Source organism: Abramis brama (assembly GCF_963993115.1).
Source record: "Abramis brama genome assembly, chromosome: 6".
Taxonomy (NCBI): domain Eukaryota; kingdom Metazoa; phylum Chordata; class Actinopteri; order Cypriniformes; family Leuciscidae; genus Abramis; species Abramis brama.
The window spans coordinates 29,591,677-29,611,145 of NC_139968.1; the positions used below are offsets into that span (position 1 = coordinate 29,591,677).

The window sequence follows — 19,469 nt, forward strand, 5'->3', positions numbered from 1 at the left end:
AACTCTTTAGTAATTGCAATTTAAATTATACGCTCACCTGTAATTCTTTTGTTCTTGCATATATTTATACTCTGTGTTTTTCCTACTTTTATCACTGTAAAGTTTCTTCCTTTTGTCCCTCTGGTCATTGAAACTGTTTGTATCTTTCTGAATGACTCTTTATATTGATCTCAAACTTGGATTCTGACACTAGAAGATGTTTTATGATGTAAAATGCATGAAAACTATTTCAGAATCTGCACTTTATTTCTATGTCATTATTCAAATGTGAGTAGTGACAGAACTTTTTACAAAATGATCTGAATGTGCAGACACTGGTATCAATGTTTGGATCTTTGCTTAGTGAATGTTAAAGGAAGAAACTCTTTGTAAATGTTTTAATTGTTTTAATGTTATGGCGATTTTCTTTCTAATTTTTTTTTCTTCTTTTCTTTTTTATAATGTTGTGCTGCTCATCTTGGCCTGGTCACTTCTGTAAAAGAGTGAGATTAAATCCTTAATCTCAGAAAGTATCTGGTTAAATAAAGGGCAATAATAAGAAAATAAGAGTAAATGAGTGTCATTGATCATGTGACTTTCCAGACGGCTGAAGCTCAACATGTTCTTAAGATCGACTCAGATCAAATCTATTCATTGTGGAGCTTCATCCATCATCAGTCTTAATTAATGTCTCATAAAACACTGCATTAAATATTAATAAGCAGTGTCTACCTATAACAATAACTCTAATCTGTGTGAGTTTTGTTGCTGTTGTTTACCATCCCTTCATATCATGTGGATACAGGAAGATTAAATAAATGAAGGAAGTAATGTAAAAGAGAGACACAATTAGATTCAACAAAACATCATTTAACACAATAAAACTGTATATGGTCATTTCTACACCTCTTGTTTCTTCTTTTTAAAGTTGTGAAAATAACTCTAGATTCCTCTTTGCTGTAAATCTCTGAAGAATAAATGTTATAGTTCTGTCAATAGATAATATTTCATTTATACATATTTCACTTTTTACACATTATTCTCTTAACTTACACTCATAGCTGCATTTTTAATTCACAAAAACAACAACAGGTTTTGAAGAATGAAACTCTGATTATTCCACATCATCTAAACTGTTCTCAGAAAATGAATCTAGATTTTAATCCAGTTATCAGATTGTAAGACTTGAGTTACTCACCGCGGACAGTAACACCGAATGTTTTGGATGTCACATCAGTTTTGCCCCCGATCTGTAGTTTATATTCTCCAGAGTCTGTGTTTGTGATGTTTGTGATGGTCAGAGATCCAGTCTGATGATCCAGCTTCAGTCTGTCTTTGAATCTCTCATCAGAAACATCTGCTTTATTAATCTCAGCTATCCTTGTATTATCAAAAAACCACTGAGTTGTTTCACCTTCTGATATTTCAGTTTGAGGGTTTAGAGTGACAGAATCTCCCTCCATCACTGACACTGTCACATTAACTTCGTCACCAAACACACCTGGTGGGGGGGAAAAATAAATAAAAGATTATTGATCAATCTTGGCATTTTTTGCAGTACAGTAAATGTTAGAGTGAATTTACCCTGATACAGAGTGTTTTTTTCATTATTGTACTGAAGTGCTCTCTGTGTGGCTGAAACAGAGAGATGGAGAATCCAGAACTGAGTCTGTATTACTGCTGTGCGTGACGCTGCTGTCATTTCGTTTTCTAGATATAGTTTGAAACTGGCTTTCACAGAACATGCTTTTTAAAAGTACGTTTCCCCAATACCAATTTCAAATAACTAAAACACTTTACATCCACATACAGCTGAACTTGATCTGAGGCTCATAACACATTTTTGCAGCAGTCTAGTGAATTTAAGAAATACACAACACGTTTTCAGGTAAACGTATAAAAAATGTATAAAAATAATTAGATTTGCAAATGTTTTGCGAGTGAAAACATTTGCTAGGAAGAATGCAAAACATTTGCATTGAAAGTTTTTCAGATCACAATGCAAGCGGGAGATGCCTCATGTTACGGTTGTACGCAGATGACAACATCCAGGATCAACACTGTACATGCACCACAGTGTAAGATTAAATTCATTTACATTTAACCAGTTCAGTATGGAGAGGCACTGAAATGTAGAACCTTCGTTTATGTGTTTTTGACTTACACTGTACATGATGTGAGAATTTAGCTATTTAGGTTTGTACGTTAGCATGGACTCACTAACTTTAATTGTAACTTAATGAGAGTATGACAACCAGAAAATGAACGTTTCCGTCTTCATTGAAGACATTTTGCTCTGTTTTGTTTGGGTTTAGGAAATGGAATAAAATTAAATAAATTCCATAGCCCATCCTCTCAGGATACCTGGAATCAGTGTTACAAGTACCCCAGGCACATCGTTTTACCATTTTGCAGCATAAACACCAGCAAACCGATGAGAGCTTTGGATATTCCAATGTTTCTCTATTGCGCTGAAACCTAAAGGTGTTCGAGTTCTGGTCCCCGTGCAACTGATACTCAACTTCTATTGGCTCATCTGCGTTCGAGGGGAGGGGCTTACCGATAGGTCAATTGCGGTATCATGAAATTTAGAACGAATTTAACGAAATTTAACGAACTGAAATGTTTTTATGGCTGAATTTTATGGACATGTAATTTTTCAAACAGCTTTTTTTTTTTTGAATACTTAGTGCAAATATCCAGTTTTAAGATTCAAGTTTAGGCTACAAGATGAAAATCGGAACTTTAAATTCAGTTTTCTAAAATTCAAAACACGGAAAATTCAGATCGTAGGCTACAGAAAGTAGGCTAGGTCACAGGTCATCCACAGGGAAGAGTAGAGGAGTCCAACGGAGCATTTTGGGCAATTACAGAGCTGCACTGGAGTAGTTTTCTGGTGATGGTTCAAGAGAATTCGTTTATCATTCGTTCAGTCGGTTTTTTTTATTTAATATTGAAAGTAGAAAAATGAAAACAAAAAGAAAACAGCCTGAATATTGGATTTCTAATATTCTAATAATAGTCCCCACAGTTGTATGGATTCTTAACTGATGCCTGAATTTACTTACAATTAAATAAAAATATATATATTATGTGTGTTTCTGGCTCCAAGCTGATGCTAAATTAAGTTGAGATTGTTAAATTGTCTATACCATATAGAATAGATATAAATTTAGGTATGTTGCAAATTAGCGACAACAGGCATTTAGGGAAATTTTTTTTACAAAATTTTCCCATCACAGGTAGCCTATGTAGATTTTATTCATGGCACAAAGTTATTAGAACTTAAACTTTAATTGACAAATTAATCAATCTTGACAACAGCAAGAAACAAAACACTCTCCTACTCCCTAACATTGACAGTAGTTTTTATACATTCCATGTTACACTCTGTTTAACTCTTTCCTTGTTTCTCCAGTGCATACATTATATATTCTTATAGTGTTATATCCTAACATGCTATTTTTTTTGTGAAAAAAAAGGAATATATATATATTTTTTTGGCTGAAACCATCTAAATACAGCATTATGATATGTGGCCATTATAGCCCAATCCAGCCGTTATGGACGAATGTCGCGAATTTGCTACAAACAGAAATCTACAAAATACGTAAAAAATATTCGTCACATGAAGTCTATATGAATAACATAGCGATAGAAGCAATCAATAAGCTGGTACATATTTTTATCTTAGCACAACTTAACTCATTTTGGGCCATTTCACCACATTTGCGCCCTTGATACAAAGAAGCCCAAGAGGCGAAACTCTGTTGTATTATGGGTAACAGTCTGTAGATGGCGCTGCGGAGGCAAAGAGTATAGAAGTACCAAGAGGCGAAACTCAATAGAACGTTCCATTGCAACAAACGCACCCATGCGCAGAGCTGCAGCTCCGCCATCTTGGACTGAACGCAACACAGCTGTCATAGAATTGAACGATAACCGGTTCAAATTCAAAAGCGGTTAAATGAACTAAATAGTAGTTTCTAGTTTTTAATATCTCTATAGCAGACATCCCATATGTCTCCCGGAAGTTCCGGGAGTCTCCCGCATATTGATAGCGGGTCCCTGATGCCCGCAAATTAGGCTAAAATCTCCCGGAATCTAGAGCGAGCGAGTGAGCAAGAGCGCGCAGCTCCAAACCGTGTCACGTTAGAGCACACGGCAGGAGCGAGATATCAACATATCAACCTATGTGGAACACAACTTCTTCAGATTTTTTGCTTTCATTTTCTTGCAGTTCTAGAGTAAAATATTTTGTAATATATATATATATTTTATATAAAATATAAATAATTATATTTTTAAATTTGTACATTTTAATAAACTCAAACTTATATAACTTTTTTCTGTTTCACTTTCATAATTTATTTCACTTCAACAATAATCTGACAAATGTCTTCTTTAAAACAAGACCAACCATAGGTCTATATTCCAAAGCATTCTTGAATTACAACCATTTAAGTTTGGATAGTGATTTTCATGTTTATGCGGAAAAAAGATGACAGTTAAAGGGTTAATTTAGTGATAACAATGAATTAATAAAGCGGTCATTTGCCAGGTTAGGTGTTCATATATCTCTGAAAGTATGCGATTTAAAAAGCCCTCTTCGAGTCTTGACAATTTCGACCAAATACATACAAAACGTTAGCAAACTGTTACTGCGGTTATGGGATAGCTTACATTAACGTTACAGCACCTGTTATCGTTGACGTTAGCTCACTTTAAAGTTAATAAAAACCTTTTCTACTTTACCTTTCTGGATCTTTGGGGAATCTATGAAATGCTAGTTGATTGGTTGTAGACTGGTAGTTGTTGCAGTTGATGGCAGAACACTGTTTTCTTTGTCTCCAATTATTTCCAGACATAATATTAATGCTGTATACGGTAGTTGTGCTAACGGTAAAGCCGTTGGTTCAGTCCAAAATGGCGGCCGCGCTACCGAAGCGCCACCTAGTGGCTGTTGTCAAAACTGCAACGGAGTTTCGCCTCTTGGTACTTCTATACTCTTTGGCGGAGGCGCGTCCGCCATTATGGACTGAAAGCTGCTGAAATCGTTAGCGCCAGTCAATGGCAAAATCCATTTTAGTAGGTGTTTAGTTCATGTGTGCACTTGCTAGATAGCACATCTTTTTTGTACCTTTCCGCCTGTAATAGGACATTCATAGATTGTTTTTTTCTTGCCATTGAAACGTTCACTGTGTGCACTTTCACTGAAGATGTTGAAAAAACAAGTTGTTAATATTTTTGACATTCTATGTAAAAGAAAAGTCTTTAGAAATGTTCATTTATAATGTTATTTATTTATTTATTTATTTATCCAAATCATATATATGGTGATGTTCACTAATTTCAAAATCAACATTTGAATAAATATCTTATTGTGTGTCTGCCTATATATTATTTCATGAATTTCTGTTATTCATATAACAAGGAAAATGCATAATAGAACTAAATATTGATAGATTAAAGGTTTGCAGTAATTTTATAATTGTATCTTTGCAAACCGTAAGTGGTAGGCTAATGAAGCCGATTCGGTGGGGGACATACCCTTACTAAAAAGTACTACAGGAATCTTATAGTATTTTGGGACAAAATATTATAGTAATCTTATAGGAATACTATAGTAATTTGGGACATACTACAGAAGTACGATAAGACTACTATATAAATACTATAGCAGCTTAAAAATATTATAGAGGTATTACAGAACATCACAGAAGTATGTTATGTTCTGTAATACCTCTATAATATCCTAGAGCCGCTATAGTATTTCTATAGTTGTCTTATAGTAGCCTACTTCTATAGTAATATTTTGTCCCAAAATACTATTTTCCTAAGGGTAATTAGGCCATGCATAACCAACACATAGACGTATATTTTCTGTCATTTAACGTCGGTCATCCTCATTAATGTATTTTAAATTGTTTTCATATTTAGATATGACGGCCAGAAAAAATTAAGTTATGTTAAGTTTTTGTAATGTTAAGTTTTTCAGTGCCATTGACTCCCAATATTTTTCGCCGTTTTCCTTCAGTTTTCAGTCCATAATGGCGGCCGCGCCGTCACGTCATGGGGGCAACTGTTGCTATGGAGCGTTCTATTGAGTTTCGCCTCTTGGGCTTCTATACTCTTTGCTTTTTTTTTTTTTTTTTAATGCTTTATTGACAACAACAGGTAGCATGTACAGTGCCATATCTTGTATAACAAAAATATTTTCCATGCCTCAACAAAAAAGAACAAACTAGAACACACACACACACACACACAAAAAAAAAAAAAAAAAAAAAAGGATGAGAGGTTACATAAACATAATTTTACAAACAGATCTACATTATATATAACAGTTCCATAGGATATTACAATGTCATTTAAGTACAGAAAATATACTCTTCAGGTCAGCCCCATTCATTATATTTTATTTTTTATGTTAAGTGAAAATGTTAAAGAAGGAGCATATATTAATCGTTTTAATTGCTTTACTATTTTTAGTTTTAGACATTGCATCTATGTACATTTTAATCTCCTTTTCAAGCACCATAAAAAGAGGTTTGCCTTTTGTAAACTTGCATTTATGAATGTGAAATTTACATACAAATAAAATAAAATTTATAATAAAACCATCGTCCTTTAAAGAGCGATCATTTATATAAAAACCCATAATCACATGTTTATAAGATAAAGAAAATGTTCTTAAAATATTATTAGCAATGAAACCCTCCACATTATTCCAAAAATACTGGGTAAATTGGCAATACCAAAACAAATGTGAAATTGTTTCAGTGGAGCATTCACAAAAAGAACATTTTAAATCAATATTAATTTTAAATTTTTGTAAGAATACCTTTGTAGGATAAACTCTATGAATTAATTTGTATGAGATTTCTTTAACCTTATTTGTAAGGAGGAATTTTTGAGGTAATGACCAAACCTTAGTCCAATTTACATTATTAAAGAAACTGTTCCAGTAGAAAATAACATAAGGCGTAGAGATACTCTCTCTTAAAAATAAGGATCTAATTTTATAATTGTTAGGCTTTAACCCAGAGAAACAGATAGTGCCGACAGAGGTATGTTCAGGTCTAGGAGGACAGACAGATAGTGAGGATGTATATACACTGCTTTTGAACAGCATAAGTATACCTGCAGGTATGGCCTTAGTAAGCACCTTGAATTCTTTTAATGTAATAGGTATTTTGTATCTTGAAATAAAGTCTGCCAAACGAAAATAAATTCCCTTCATTATTAAATAGCTGATTCACTAACAACAATCCATTACTAAACCAATTATGAAAAAATAAAGACTTATTTCTATTCAAAATATTAGCATTATTCCAAATAAGAAAACTATGAGGGGAGAAATTGTGTTTATAGATAAGATTCCAGGTAGCAAGTACTTGTTGATAAAATTTATAAAGTTTGACTGGTAGTTTTACAATTTTATAATTACACATCAAAAGAAATTCTAAGCCACCCACATGAGAAAATATAAACCGAGGAATTATATTCCAAATAAACTCTTTGCTTGATATGCGGATTTTGCTAACCAAAATATTAGCTTCCGAGAACCGGATGTAGTTCCCACTCCGACTGCTCCTACGAGAAACCAGTGCGTGCAAACGGTTCCTACGAATGTGCACAAACAGGCATTGGGGGAAAAGGGGAAAACACACGCTATCTCGCCTGCAGTCTGAATGGAAGGAGTTTGTTGCGAATTCGCAACAGTGGGCGTTAAGGGGTTAACGCGTTTATTGCAACTAGTAAAAATGTATACATTTCATCTTTTACTCAAACAACCAATGACTCGACACAACACGTATTGCAGAAGAGCATAGACTGGGCTTTCTTCTGTGTAGATATAAATTCACCTACGCTTTGCATCAGCTGGGTATGGCAGGGTAATGACGTCAGTCATAGCCTAGCATTGTAGCCCAGTAAGTAAAAAAAAAAAAGATATAAATCAATATAAGGAGTAAATTCAATATTTTAAACACTAATCCAAAAAGGAAAGAACAATTCCACATAATTTTCAATTTTGTTAGATTACACTTGTAAATAATTAATTTACACAATTCAAATCATTTTGTCATATTGTATGCTCCATAAAATTACAGGAAGGTAAAAATGACTTTAGAACGATGGCAGTATTATCTCTGTATAAAAATAACATAGGTAGGTCGATAAGTAAAATCTGTTGACTTTCACAGTCTTCGCTGCATTATAGGCCAATGGTGACCGCTCAAAAATAGGAAAAGGCACTTGTGTTTTTTACCTGAAATTTGCATGCCTGTAACTCAAGAAGTATTAAAGATATTTTAATATCCTTTTAGATTCTGGTTCTTAAACTTTTCTTTTAGATAATTGTTAAAGGCCCGGTTAATTTCCAGAGATATCATGTCACGTACCCACACACAGGAAACAGGGGATCCAATCGCAGTATGTTTATTAGGGAAAATCCGTACTCACAACTAGTCCAGGCAAGGGTCAAAATCCAAATGAGGCAATCCAAAAACACAAAACAATAAACAGGCAAAAACAGAGCAAAGAAGTGGTGTAACAATAACAAGGACTCCGTAACACATACTAAAACAGACAGGGTTATATACACACAGGGAAAACAAGCTAAACAAGATAACAAGGGGGTGTGGTTAAACTGAAACACCTGGGAAGACTAATCAACATAACGGGGAACAGTTGAACATGGGACAAGACACATGGCAGGATCACATGACAAGCAGGGAATTACATGACAGACAAGAACAAGGAACAAGACACAAAACCCACACCGTGACATAACCCCCCCCTCTACGGAGTGGCTACCAGACACTCCAAGACAACAAAACCCAAAACACAAAACAAGAGTCCAGGGCGGGAGGTGGACTGGTGGAGGATCAGGGGGAGGGATGGGGGGCCAGGTCCATGGAAGGGAACAGAAACAGGGGGTGATGGTTTAGCCGGCGGCCAGGGTGGAGCAGATAGTCCATCGGGCGGCCACGGCGGAGACAACCCTTCAGGCGGCCAGGGTGGAGCAGAAAGTCCATCGGGCGGCCACGGCGGAGACAACCCTTCAGGCGGCCAGGGTGGAGCAGAAAGTCCATCGGGGGGCCAGGGAGGAGACAATCCTTCGGGTGGCCATGGTGAAGCAGACGACCCATCGGGCGGCCAGGGCGGAGACTTTCCCTCGGGCGGCCAGGGCGGAGACTTTCCTTCGGGCGGCCAGGGCGGAGACTTTCCCTCGGGCAACCAGGGCGGAGACTTTCCCTCGGGCGGCCAGGGCGGAGACTCTCCCTCGGGCGGCCAGGGCGGAGACTCTCCCTCGGGCGGCCAAGGCGGAGACGACCCCTCGGGCGGCCAGGGCACAGGAACAGACACCGGCTCAGGAACTGGAACAGACACCACCGGCTCAGGCACAGGAACTGGCACCACCGGCTCAGGCACAGGAACTGGCACCACCGGCTCAGGCACAGGAACTGGCACCAACGTCTCAGGCACTGGAACTGGCACCACCGGCTCAGGCACTGGAACTGGAACTGGCACCACCGGCTCAGGCACTGGAACTGGCACTGGAACTGGCACCACCGGCTCAGGCACTGGAACTGGCACCACCGGCTCAGGCACTGGAACTGGCACCACCGGCTCAGGCACTGGAACTGGCACCACCGGCTCAGGCACTGGAACTGGCACCACCGGCTCAGGCACTGGAACTGGCACCACCGGCTCAGGCACTGGAACTGGCACCACCGGCTCAGGCACTGGAACAGACACAGGCACCGGCTCAGGAACAGACACTGGCTCCGGCTCAGGAACCGACACTGGCTCCGGCTCAGGAACCGACACTGGCTCCGGCTCAGGAACCGACACTGGCTCCGGCTCAGGAACCGACACTGGCTCCGGCTCAGGAACCGACACTGGCTCCGGCTCAGGAACCGACACTGGCTCCGGCTCAGGAACCGACACTGGCTCCGGCTCAGGAACCGACACTGGCTCCGGCTCAGGAACCGACACTGGCTCCGGCTCAGGAACCGACACTGGCTCCGGCTCAGGAACCGACACTGGCTCCGGCTCAGGAACCGACACTGGCTCCGGCTCAGGAACCGACACTGGCTCCGGCTCAGGAACCGACACTGGCTCCGGCTCAGGAACCGACACTGGCTCCGGCTCAGGAACCGACACTGGCTCCGGCTCAGGAACCGACACTGGCTCCGGCTCAGGAACCGACACTGGCTCCGGCTCAGGAACCGACACTGGCTCCGGCTCAGGAACCGACACTGGCTCCGGCTCAGGAACCGACACTGGCTCCGGCTCAGGAACCGACACTGGCTCCGGCTCAGGAACCGACACTGGCTCCGGCTCAGGAACCGACACTGGCTCCGGCTCAGGAACCGACACTGGCTCCGGCTCAGGAACAGACACTGGCTCCGGCTCAGGCTCAGGAACAGACACTGGCTCCGGCTCAGGCTCAGGAACAGACACTGGCTCCGGCTCAGGCTCAGGAACAGACACTGGCTCCGGCTCAGGTTCAGGCTCAGGAACAGACACTGGCTCCGGCTCAGGTTCAGGCTCAGGAACAGACACCGGCTCGGCGGCGGCCATCTTGTCCGGAGACACAGACTCGGCGGCGGCCATCTTGTCCGGAGACACAGGCTCGGCGGCGGCCATCTTGTCCGGAGACACAGGCTCGGCGGCGGCCATCTTGTCCGGAGACACAGGCTCGACGGCGGCCGGCAGGGTGAGCAGCTTGGGCGGGGCTGGCAGGGCGAGCTGCTCGAGGACGGCCTCCAGGATGACAGCGGGCTGTTCGGGGACGACCTCCGAGACGACAGCGGGCTGCTCGAGGACGACCTCCTGAACGACAGCGGGCTGCTCGAGGACGACCTCCTGGACGACAGCGGGCTGCGCGGGCACAGCCTCCGGGACGACAGCGGGCTGCGCGGAAACAGCCTCCGGGACGACAGCGGGCTGTTCAGGCACGACCTCCGGAACGATAGTCTCGACAGAAAGAGACTCTGGCCTGGCGGGCTGGGGAATTGATAGCGCTGAGACCCGTGAAATTCCCAGGCTATCGGCTGTTCGGACAGATGCCAGCGGCCGATCGGCCAGTTTTGATATCAGTCCACTCCAACCTCGGAGGGGTCCAATGGAGGCAGCCATGCTGGCTGATGGGGCAGTCCATGGAGGGTCTCGCTTTGCGGCCGACAGAGACACTGGCTCGGCGGTGGCCATCTTTTCCGGAGACACAGGTGCAGGGTCCGCCCTCCCATCAGGAAACGCAGATGTGGACTCAGTCATCCTGTCAGAAAAAACAAACCGGTCTGACGTAATCCACCGGCTACGTCTCTGCAGATAATTAGTGAACCCCCAGAAGTCCAGAGTCTCCAGCCCCATCATCTCACAGCGAGGTAATGGGTTATCAAGGCAATTATTAAAAAGGTCTTTTAGTGCCGCCTCATTGTAACCCATACCTCTTGAGAGAGTCCAAAAAAATTGAGCCAGTCCACCCACCGACTGTCCCTGTTGGCGTAAAGCCATTAAATTACTGAGTCGTCCCCTCCTCTCTTCTTTGGTGGTAGGGGGACAGATTCGGAAACCCGTACTGCTGGATCCTTGCATAACGGAGTCCTTCTGTCACGTACCCACACACAGGAAACAGGGGATCCAATCACAGTATGTTTATTAGGGAAAATCCGTACTCACAACTAGTCCAGGCAAGGGTCAAAATCCAAATGAGGCAATCCAAAAACACAAAACAATAAACAGGCAAAAACAGAGCAAAGAAGTGGTGTAACAATAACAAGGACTCCGTAACACATACTAAAACAGACAGGGTTATATACACAGGGAAAACAAGCTAAACAAGATAACAAGGGGGTGTGGTTAAACTGAAACACCTGGGAAGACTAATCAACATAACGGGGAACAGTTGAACATGGGACAAGACACATGGCAGGATCACATGACAAGCAGGGAATTACATGACAGACAAGAACAAGGAACAAGACACAAAACCCACACCGTGACATATCAATGGGATCTCAATGTGGCTCCATGAGAAAATTCGTAAATTGTACACGTTTTCAGTGAAAAACGAGGGTCACTTTTCATACAGCTGGAAAAATTTTCTTTTAAAGAGGAATATCTGAAAAACAAATAATGCTGAAACTGTCTGGTAGATTACCAAATGAAGAGAGCTATGGCATGGAAAATAATAAATTCATCAACAGGAATGAAGCTCTTGGTAGAGAAATAGTTTTGGATGATGTTTGGTCAATGATTAAAACGATGAGTGAGAAAAGAAAATCTGTTAAAATCCCAGTGCTGATACTTGGCAGAAAGCAAATATTTTAGGTAAGAAGTTTAGTTAAGTTAGTTTTGCATTTTAAATTAAAGCAGCACTATGCAGTTTTGTCAATTTGCTGTTTTCTCGCTTTTTGCTCGCGTGTTTCTCTAGAGCTCCCCCTACAGCTTCGGAATAGATATTTGAAAACACTGTCGACAAAACTCATCGGCGGCTCTCCCCCCTCCCATCTTCTCCCTCTGGTCATGTGCATTTGTTTTCAAAGAAGCCGGCGAATGCACAGAGCCATGTCCACTGAGGTATGTATGATACATACACAGAAGGCTATATATAAAAGTTTAGATAGTGTATGTGTGCATTGCCGTAAAGCAATTTGTTACATCGCGAGTCCTGATATCAGATATTGAGCCCGCCGGCCCAAAGTTGCAAGGGTGGTTTTTCCGCTCACAGGCGCTAGGTGGGTGCAAGAAGACCACCATTCAACCCCCAAAAAAGTCATATAACCATTCCAATGACTTTGAATCTGTTCAGTTAAGGTAAATTAAGCTAAAAAAATGCATAGTTCAGCTTTAAATACTTAAACATTGAAAAGAGGATAATAAACTTTTCTGATGTATTAAAGAAAAAGGATAAAGACATTAGTGTGAATGTGTCTGATCTATAACACACACTATAAACATCAGCACTATATAACCTGAGTGAAGATCTGATACTGTAATGATAAAGACAGTCATTAGTGTGAGTGTGTCTGATCTATAACTGTAATTACTTCTGTCAATGAAAAAGAAAAGGGTGGTAACAGTCAAAAAAGAATCACCTTAACCACTGTAGCGAAATTGGTAATATGTAATAGTAATCTGATTCAGAGAGAATCATAAATGCCAACATAAAAAAAATAAACACTGAAGCTTTTCTGTGACAGATTCTGTTCTCACTGAAATATGCAAACCCTGTTTCTAATGACAAATAATTGAAACACTAATCTAAGTTTCAATGAGACAATATGTAAAATAATAATGTAAATTTCCTCTACAAATTTCTAATTTCTTGCAAACAATTTCTTGTTTAACATGCTTTGTTTATCAGATGTCCTTTATTAGATGTATTGATTTGATTCTAAATTCTAAATTATTCACAGAACACATATGTAAATAAGATATTGATACTGAAAGATCTGATCTACTCACCACTGACAGTAACACGGATGGTCCTCTGAATTGTGTGTGAGCTGCTGATCATGTGTAGTTGATAAACTCCAGAGTCTGTGGTTTTAGAGTCACTGATGATGAGAGATCCAGATTGATGATGCATCTGCAGTCTGCCTTTGAATCTCTTGTCACTGGTGTCATGTGTTAAGAACCGATTGGTCCCTTTATTGATTTCAGCAATGGTCTGCTTTTTAAACGTCCACGTTATCAGATCATATCCCTTTATTTCAATAAGACCAGTGTGTAGAGTAATAGATTCTTCCTCCTTCACTGATACTGTCTTCATTTTACCTGTCACAGCAACAAACACATATGAAGAACATATGAATAATACTTTTAATCACAAGTGTTTTGCGGTTAATCTACTACTGAAAATGTGCAAATTAAAGAACACAGCTCATTTCCATAATGACGCAATCTACCAAGAGCAGCACAAATTCACATAGAGTCAAAAACAAGAGAGATCTACTAAAAACACAGGAGCAGCAAATTAAAAAAATTGGATAATGTTCGGCTAACGCCTTCCTCTGTCATTCATCCAAAATAAACTAACACAAGTGGAGAAAATTCTCTCCTCCTCTCTCAAGCTCTCTGTTCTCCACAGCGCCTCTAGCAGCAAATATTACAGCATGTCAAGTAAATAACTAATTAAAGCAGGGATGCCCAGTCCTGTTCATGAAGATCTTCCTGCAATGTTCAGCTCCAACCCTGATCAAACACACCTGAAGCGGTTCATGAAGATCTTCAGGAGCACTTGATCATTACAGTGGGTACGTCTCCAGGAACAGGATTGGTCAGCCCTGAGTTAAGACATGCTTTTGGGGAATTAAATAATAGCCAGTAATTTACTGCCTCAAAACTTTATAAATAACATTGCATGATTTATTCAAATACTATCCTGACATACATTTTACAACTGAAAGGAACTCCTACAACTGCATATGCAATAAGGTCAGCCGAAAACATAACTGAACAACTGACATTTTAAATGAATGAATTATGAATTATGTGACTATTTGATATGGGTGCACTGCACCAGCAAAATCTGGCCAAAAGTGTGTAATGAGAGCTTGCCTAAAGATGTTTCCTGTCATAAGTGAAAACATGTAAGGCGATTGTGCTTTAGAATGCACATAAAAGAGCTTTTTTTAAGATGTTTATCAGACATCTGTAACAACAGATTTTTTTCTCTTTAACAGACATCTTGGAGACACACGTGTGCTCTCTGCTTCTGCAAGTGTAAAGATGAGTGTGATGAATTCTGGGCTGCGTTCAGCCCCGACAAAACGTTGCACAACGTTTTTTAAACAGAAACGGTGATGCGTTGAACACACTGTTCTGATGACGCAAGAGTTGCAACTATGGCAGCTGAGAAGGCCATTCTTTGTGTTCTTTGTGAATAATTTTCGGAGCCTGATGAAGTCGGTATAAATATGTGTTTAATACTACAAAATATGCCCGATGTTACAGTTACTGCACTTGCCGCCCAGAACAAAAGAGAGAACATCCCAATCGAGTGAAGGGATTGCTGAAACTGATGGAAGCACACACCTAATTCAGACTAAAACACATCTATTTAGCCTCACATACTGACTTTATTTGTAGTTCATACTGTTTTAATACCCTGTATTTTCTTTCTCATTTTTAGGAAAAACACTTAATTACCATTGTTTATTTCTATACTTGCAATGAAGCTAAAAATATAAACAACTACATCATTATGTTGATATCCTATATTTTTTACAATAAAACTTTCGACAAACATGTCTTCTAATATCCTCAGTTGTTGCGTATACCGAACTGCATCAAACAAATTTGTAAATTACTTTCCTTGAACCCATTTTGCGAGTTCACTTTAATACCACTTGCTTTATATACATGTTGCTGCTGATTGGACTTTAGTTCTGACACACCCACCAAACAAGAGAAAACGTATCTCAAACCCCGTTGCACACCGGTGCACGCCGTTTCCAGGAAACATGACGTTCAACCCGGAAACCGTAGCAAAACGTTGCGCACCGTTTTGAACTTGAACATGCCCCTGGTTAAACACTGCAGATCCTATTGTTTGTTCTCACCTCTTGCAAAAGCTGATCTATGTATTTGAGTTTCATTTTCTTAAATTAATTTTGACATTTTGTACATTTTTATTAAAACAAACCCATGAATGCACCCAGTCCCGACGTGATATTTTACATAGGGTTAAAATAGGTAAATATTGTTGCTTAAAAAGGTCTTTAATAGCATCAAATATTAAAAACTGAGCAGAAACCTTAAAAAAGACTAATTTTACAGGCCATTTGAAAGTAGTTACATCACTACAGTTGCGCATGTACTATGGTGGCAGAGAGGTAGTGTAGGAAAATGGGTACAAAATGATATGTGTCAATATTGTATGCCTTGAGCTTTTCTTGATAGATGCAGAGTTTTCCCACAAGGAATACGAAGATGTCCGGCCACTGTAATTTTGGCCATTTACAGTAGTTCAATCCTTGACCAATAGACCTGACAGTGAGTACGGGTCAGAAAACCTCACACCATTGCTAACGGGTGATTATTGCTCGACTAATTAGTGTAAGTGAACCTGTCTTCTGCTGGCAAAACATTCAAAAAATTGCAGAAGGCAACCGGATGATCCATGTTGTAAATATTGAGGCTCATATCTGACTGCTATGGAAGCTTGTTCCTGCCACGGAATAAAAATATTAAGAAATAAAGAAAAAGATCATATTGATTTTATGACTGATGTTTTTTTCTAGCAATTGTGTTTCTGTGTCACAGTTTCCTTTTTTTTGTGTGTGTGTGACAGAAACAAGCCATAGATTGTAACTGTCACTATTTGCCACCGGATAGGCTCCGCCCACAAAACACGCCTATGTTTACAAACACCAAAATACTCTGAGCCACATTATTGCAATATAAGAACAGTAGTAGAATGATCTGAGACATTTTTTATATTAAAAGAATAATAATTTTAATGTATTAATTCCAAGGATTGGCACCTATAAACAACTGGATCTCCATAACAGCAAATTTGTAAAGGTACACTATGTAACTTTTAGCGCTCATAGCGGTTAAAAACAAAACTGCAAGCGGCTTTTGGAAGAACATTGTAGCCGGTGTTGTGCCGAATTTCTACTGTCCTCCGCATGACATCAGATGATGACGTCACAGAGCTAAATTAATTTATTGTTTGTGATTCCCTTTCATTTTTATTTATTTTAATTGTTTTATGTAGTTATTGCAGCATTGTTTGTTAAATGTCTTGAGAACATACTAGTTTCGTATTTTTGAAATTCAATGAAATAAAACGATAAAAAAAAAAAAAGCTCCACACTGTTTGCTCTACAAAGCTTTTTGTAACCAATCTTTTCACCAAATTTACAGCCCGACAACATCGAACACTGAAGAAAACATTAGGAAAACTGATCAGAGCTTCAACAGTGTTTTTCCTTTTTGTTTTTAAAAATACAATGTTTTACATTTACATGATTGAACTGTTGTTAGCGTTGCAGTTCATATTATGGACATGTCTAATTTGCATTTGTGTAGCTATATTGTGTAAAATATGTACAGTAAGTGCAATAGGCTGTTTTATGTGTAAATGGACTGCATGTGGAAAAAAGTCTTATAGGAATTTCATTCTTAATGAAATGGTGAAAAAAAAGTTGAACTGAAATTAATACTCTGTGTCATTTCAATAAATTTTAATGTATGATTTATTATAATGCAAGTTAATTAATTTGGATTATGTTTTACACATACGGTTGTACATGACCTTGCATAAAACAAAGTCATATTTTGTTTGTAGATAGACATATGATGCAGAAAAATCTGAAAATGTAAGGGAATGTGAGCTAAAATAAATGGATGGCATACTCGCTTCAAAAAATGGAAACCTGTATCCCAAAACTGAAGGATTCAATGAGTTTAGGGGAGACCGGGGACAGTTGCAACATGTCATTTTTCTCCAATCAGAAACAAGCTAGAGTGATGACACTCATAGACCCGCCCCCCACCAAGAAGACAGAAGCCATATTCAACATCTGCTGCTGCATTTATTGAACAAAACTTGTTTTGGAGGTATGAAAGTAAATTTTTTCATGAGATATATTTTTGTCATACTGTCCTGAAATTGTGTATGAATTAATCAAAACATACTTAGTATGAATTATTGTTTTGTTGACTTCTAAGTGACATGGTTAGCATGTGTCAAAGTCAGTGTGTCTAGCAGGCGTATGATGTTCTGTCATGGCTGATAGGGTCGGGGACGGTTGCAACAAGTTAGAAATTGCATGTTTAATAAAAGTTTGTTGCATTGCAAATTGTTCAATTCTTTCTGTCTGACACTGAAATATGGAGAGATTGAATAGCGTCTGTAACGCCTGCACACTGAATCTATGTAGGCCTATGTTCTACACATGAACAAAACTCAATAACTGTTATTTGATAAATATGACTAAATAAATAAATAATAGGCTACAATAATATTACTGAAATAAAAAATAGTATAATATTATAGTAGGCCTAAAACAGTTAATATTTTCAGAATTATATGCACATTGAGATAAAAAGCTAAAGTTAATTAGTGAAATTTAAGGTATTTTTAACATGTTGCAACCGTCCCTGGGTTGGGGTCAGTTGCAACATTTGGGTTCTTCCATTCAAATAAATACTGAGAACGATATGTCATATATAATCATCTTTAAATGGTATGGGTAATTAGCAGACAGATGCAAGTTTAATATATACAAATTTGGTTGGTCTAGTCCAAATAGTCTCTGAGTAACTGAGAGAAATGCAAAAAGTGTTGCAACTGTCCCCGGTCTCCCTACTATGCAATACAATGTAACATTTATTCCCTGTGCAATTTATTTTATAAACCAATATAATCTCAATATAATCCCATGTGCAAATAATGTTGCCTATATATTTATTTACTTACATTCTTCTCATCTCTGCTGTCTGTACATCACCTCTTGCTATAGCATATTAAAAGTAATATCCATTTTATAATAGTTAACAGTAAACCTGCCCAAACTATACTGCCCTCCTCAGCTCCACTGTACTTTGGTCATGTGTTTTCTATGGGGTACAAAGTTTATCCTCCTCCAGGGGCTTCATGGCTCAGAACGACGAATTACATTGAGCAACATTCAAATATGAGAATGATATTTGTCTTAGGGACCGTTCAGTATTTGTTGAATGGAACACCGGAGGAAAATAGGGGAGGATGTATTTTTATTCTTTGTTGAGGGGAGCGTTATCCAACTTTTTTTACGGGGAGGGTCACCCAACTTTTGTATGAAAACAGCAACATTTCAAAGTGGCTGGTTTGGTGCATATTTTTCTTTGTCCCCTCATCGATAGCAGATGGAAGCGGTTTAAGCACCCTCAAATGAAAGTAATGCTGTCAACATTGAATGCGGCGACAGGCGACGCGACGTGACGCGACACAACAAATTCGCATCAGTAAACTAATGGCACTTCAAGCACTCGCTGGGCAAAGGAAGATTGATGCAGCTGACCGGGAAGTTTTTGTGGAGTTTTTTTTTTTTTTTGCTTTATTTGGTAGTATTTCAAATTAATAGTTTTTAAATAGTATTAGTAAAATAAAATAAAATAAAATAAATCACCTAGCATTTGCCCGTGTTCCGGCCCTGCCTCCAAGCACAGACACTTTAAATCCTACCTGTTGCCTTTAACCATCCACTTATTCAGCTGCTGTCGCATCCCTTGACATGCCATCTCCTTTTTCCTCTATCTTTTTCTATTTTTAGCCCCCCATAGTATAGCGTTTTTGCTTTATCCATCTTTTTCGACTACAACTCATACGCTAACAGCGCCTCCTCCCGCTTGCGATATGTCAAAATTCTATGATGGAATCTTGTGATTATTTTATTATCATTTTTTACCATCGCTTTGGCGCCCCCATGCGCCGCATATAGCGCCTATATACCATATAGGCTACCCACTTTTTGCGCTAC

At 39.4% G+C, this 19,469-nt stretch overlaps 2 protein-coding genes across 4 annotated transcripts in view; one reads left to right on the forward strand and one right to left on the reverse strand.

Moving 5' to 3' along the window:
- The window catches only part of LOC311085716 (uncharacterized protein), a 194,439-nt gene that overhangs the window by 82,375 nt on the left and 92,595 nt on the right, over positions 1–19,469 (forward strand). The gene's annotated exons all lie outside the window — the stretch shown is intronic.
- The window catches only part of LOC311085712 (muscle M-line assembly protein unc-89-like), a 44,981-nt gene that overhangs the window by 21,085 nt on the left and 4,427 nt on the right, over positions 1–19,469 (reverse strand). For all 3 annotated transcript variants that reach the window (XM_084118288.1, XM_084118286.1, XM_084118287.1), the window contains 2 exons: positions 13,462–13,773; positions 1,178–1,480 (listed from right to left, as the gene is read on the reverse strand). In XM_084118288.1, the coding sequence (XP_083974414.1) occupies positions 1,178–1,480; positions 13,462–13,773 (615 nt within the window). The remainder of the gene's footprint in view (positions 1–1,177; positions 1,481–13,461; positions 13,774–19,469) is intronic.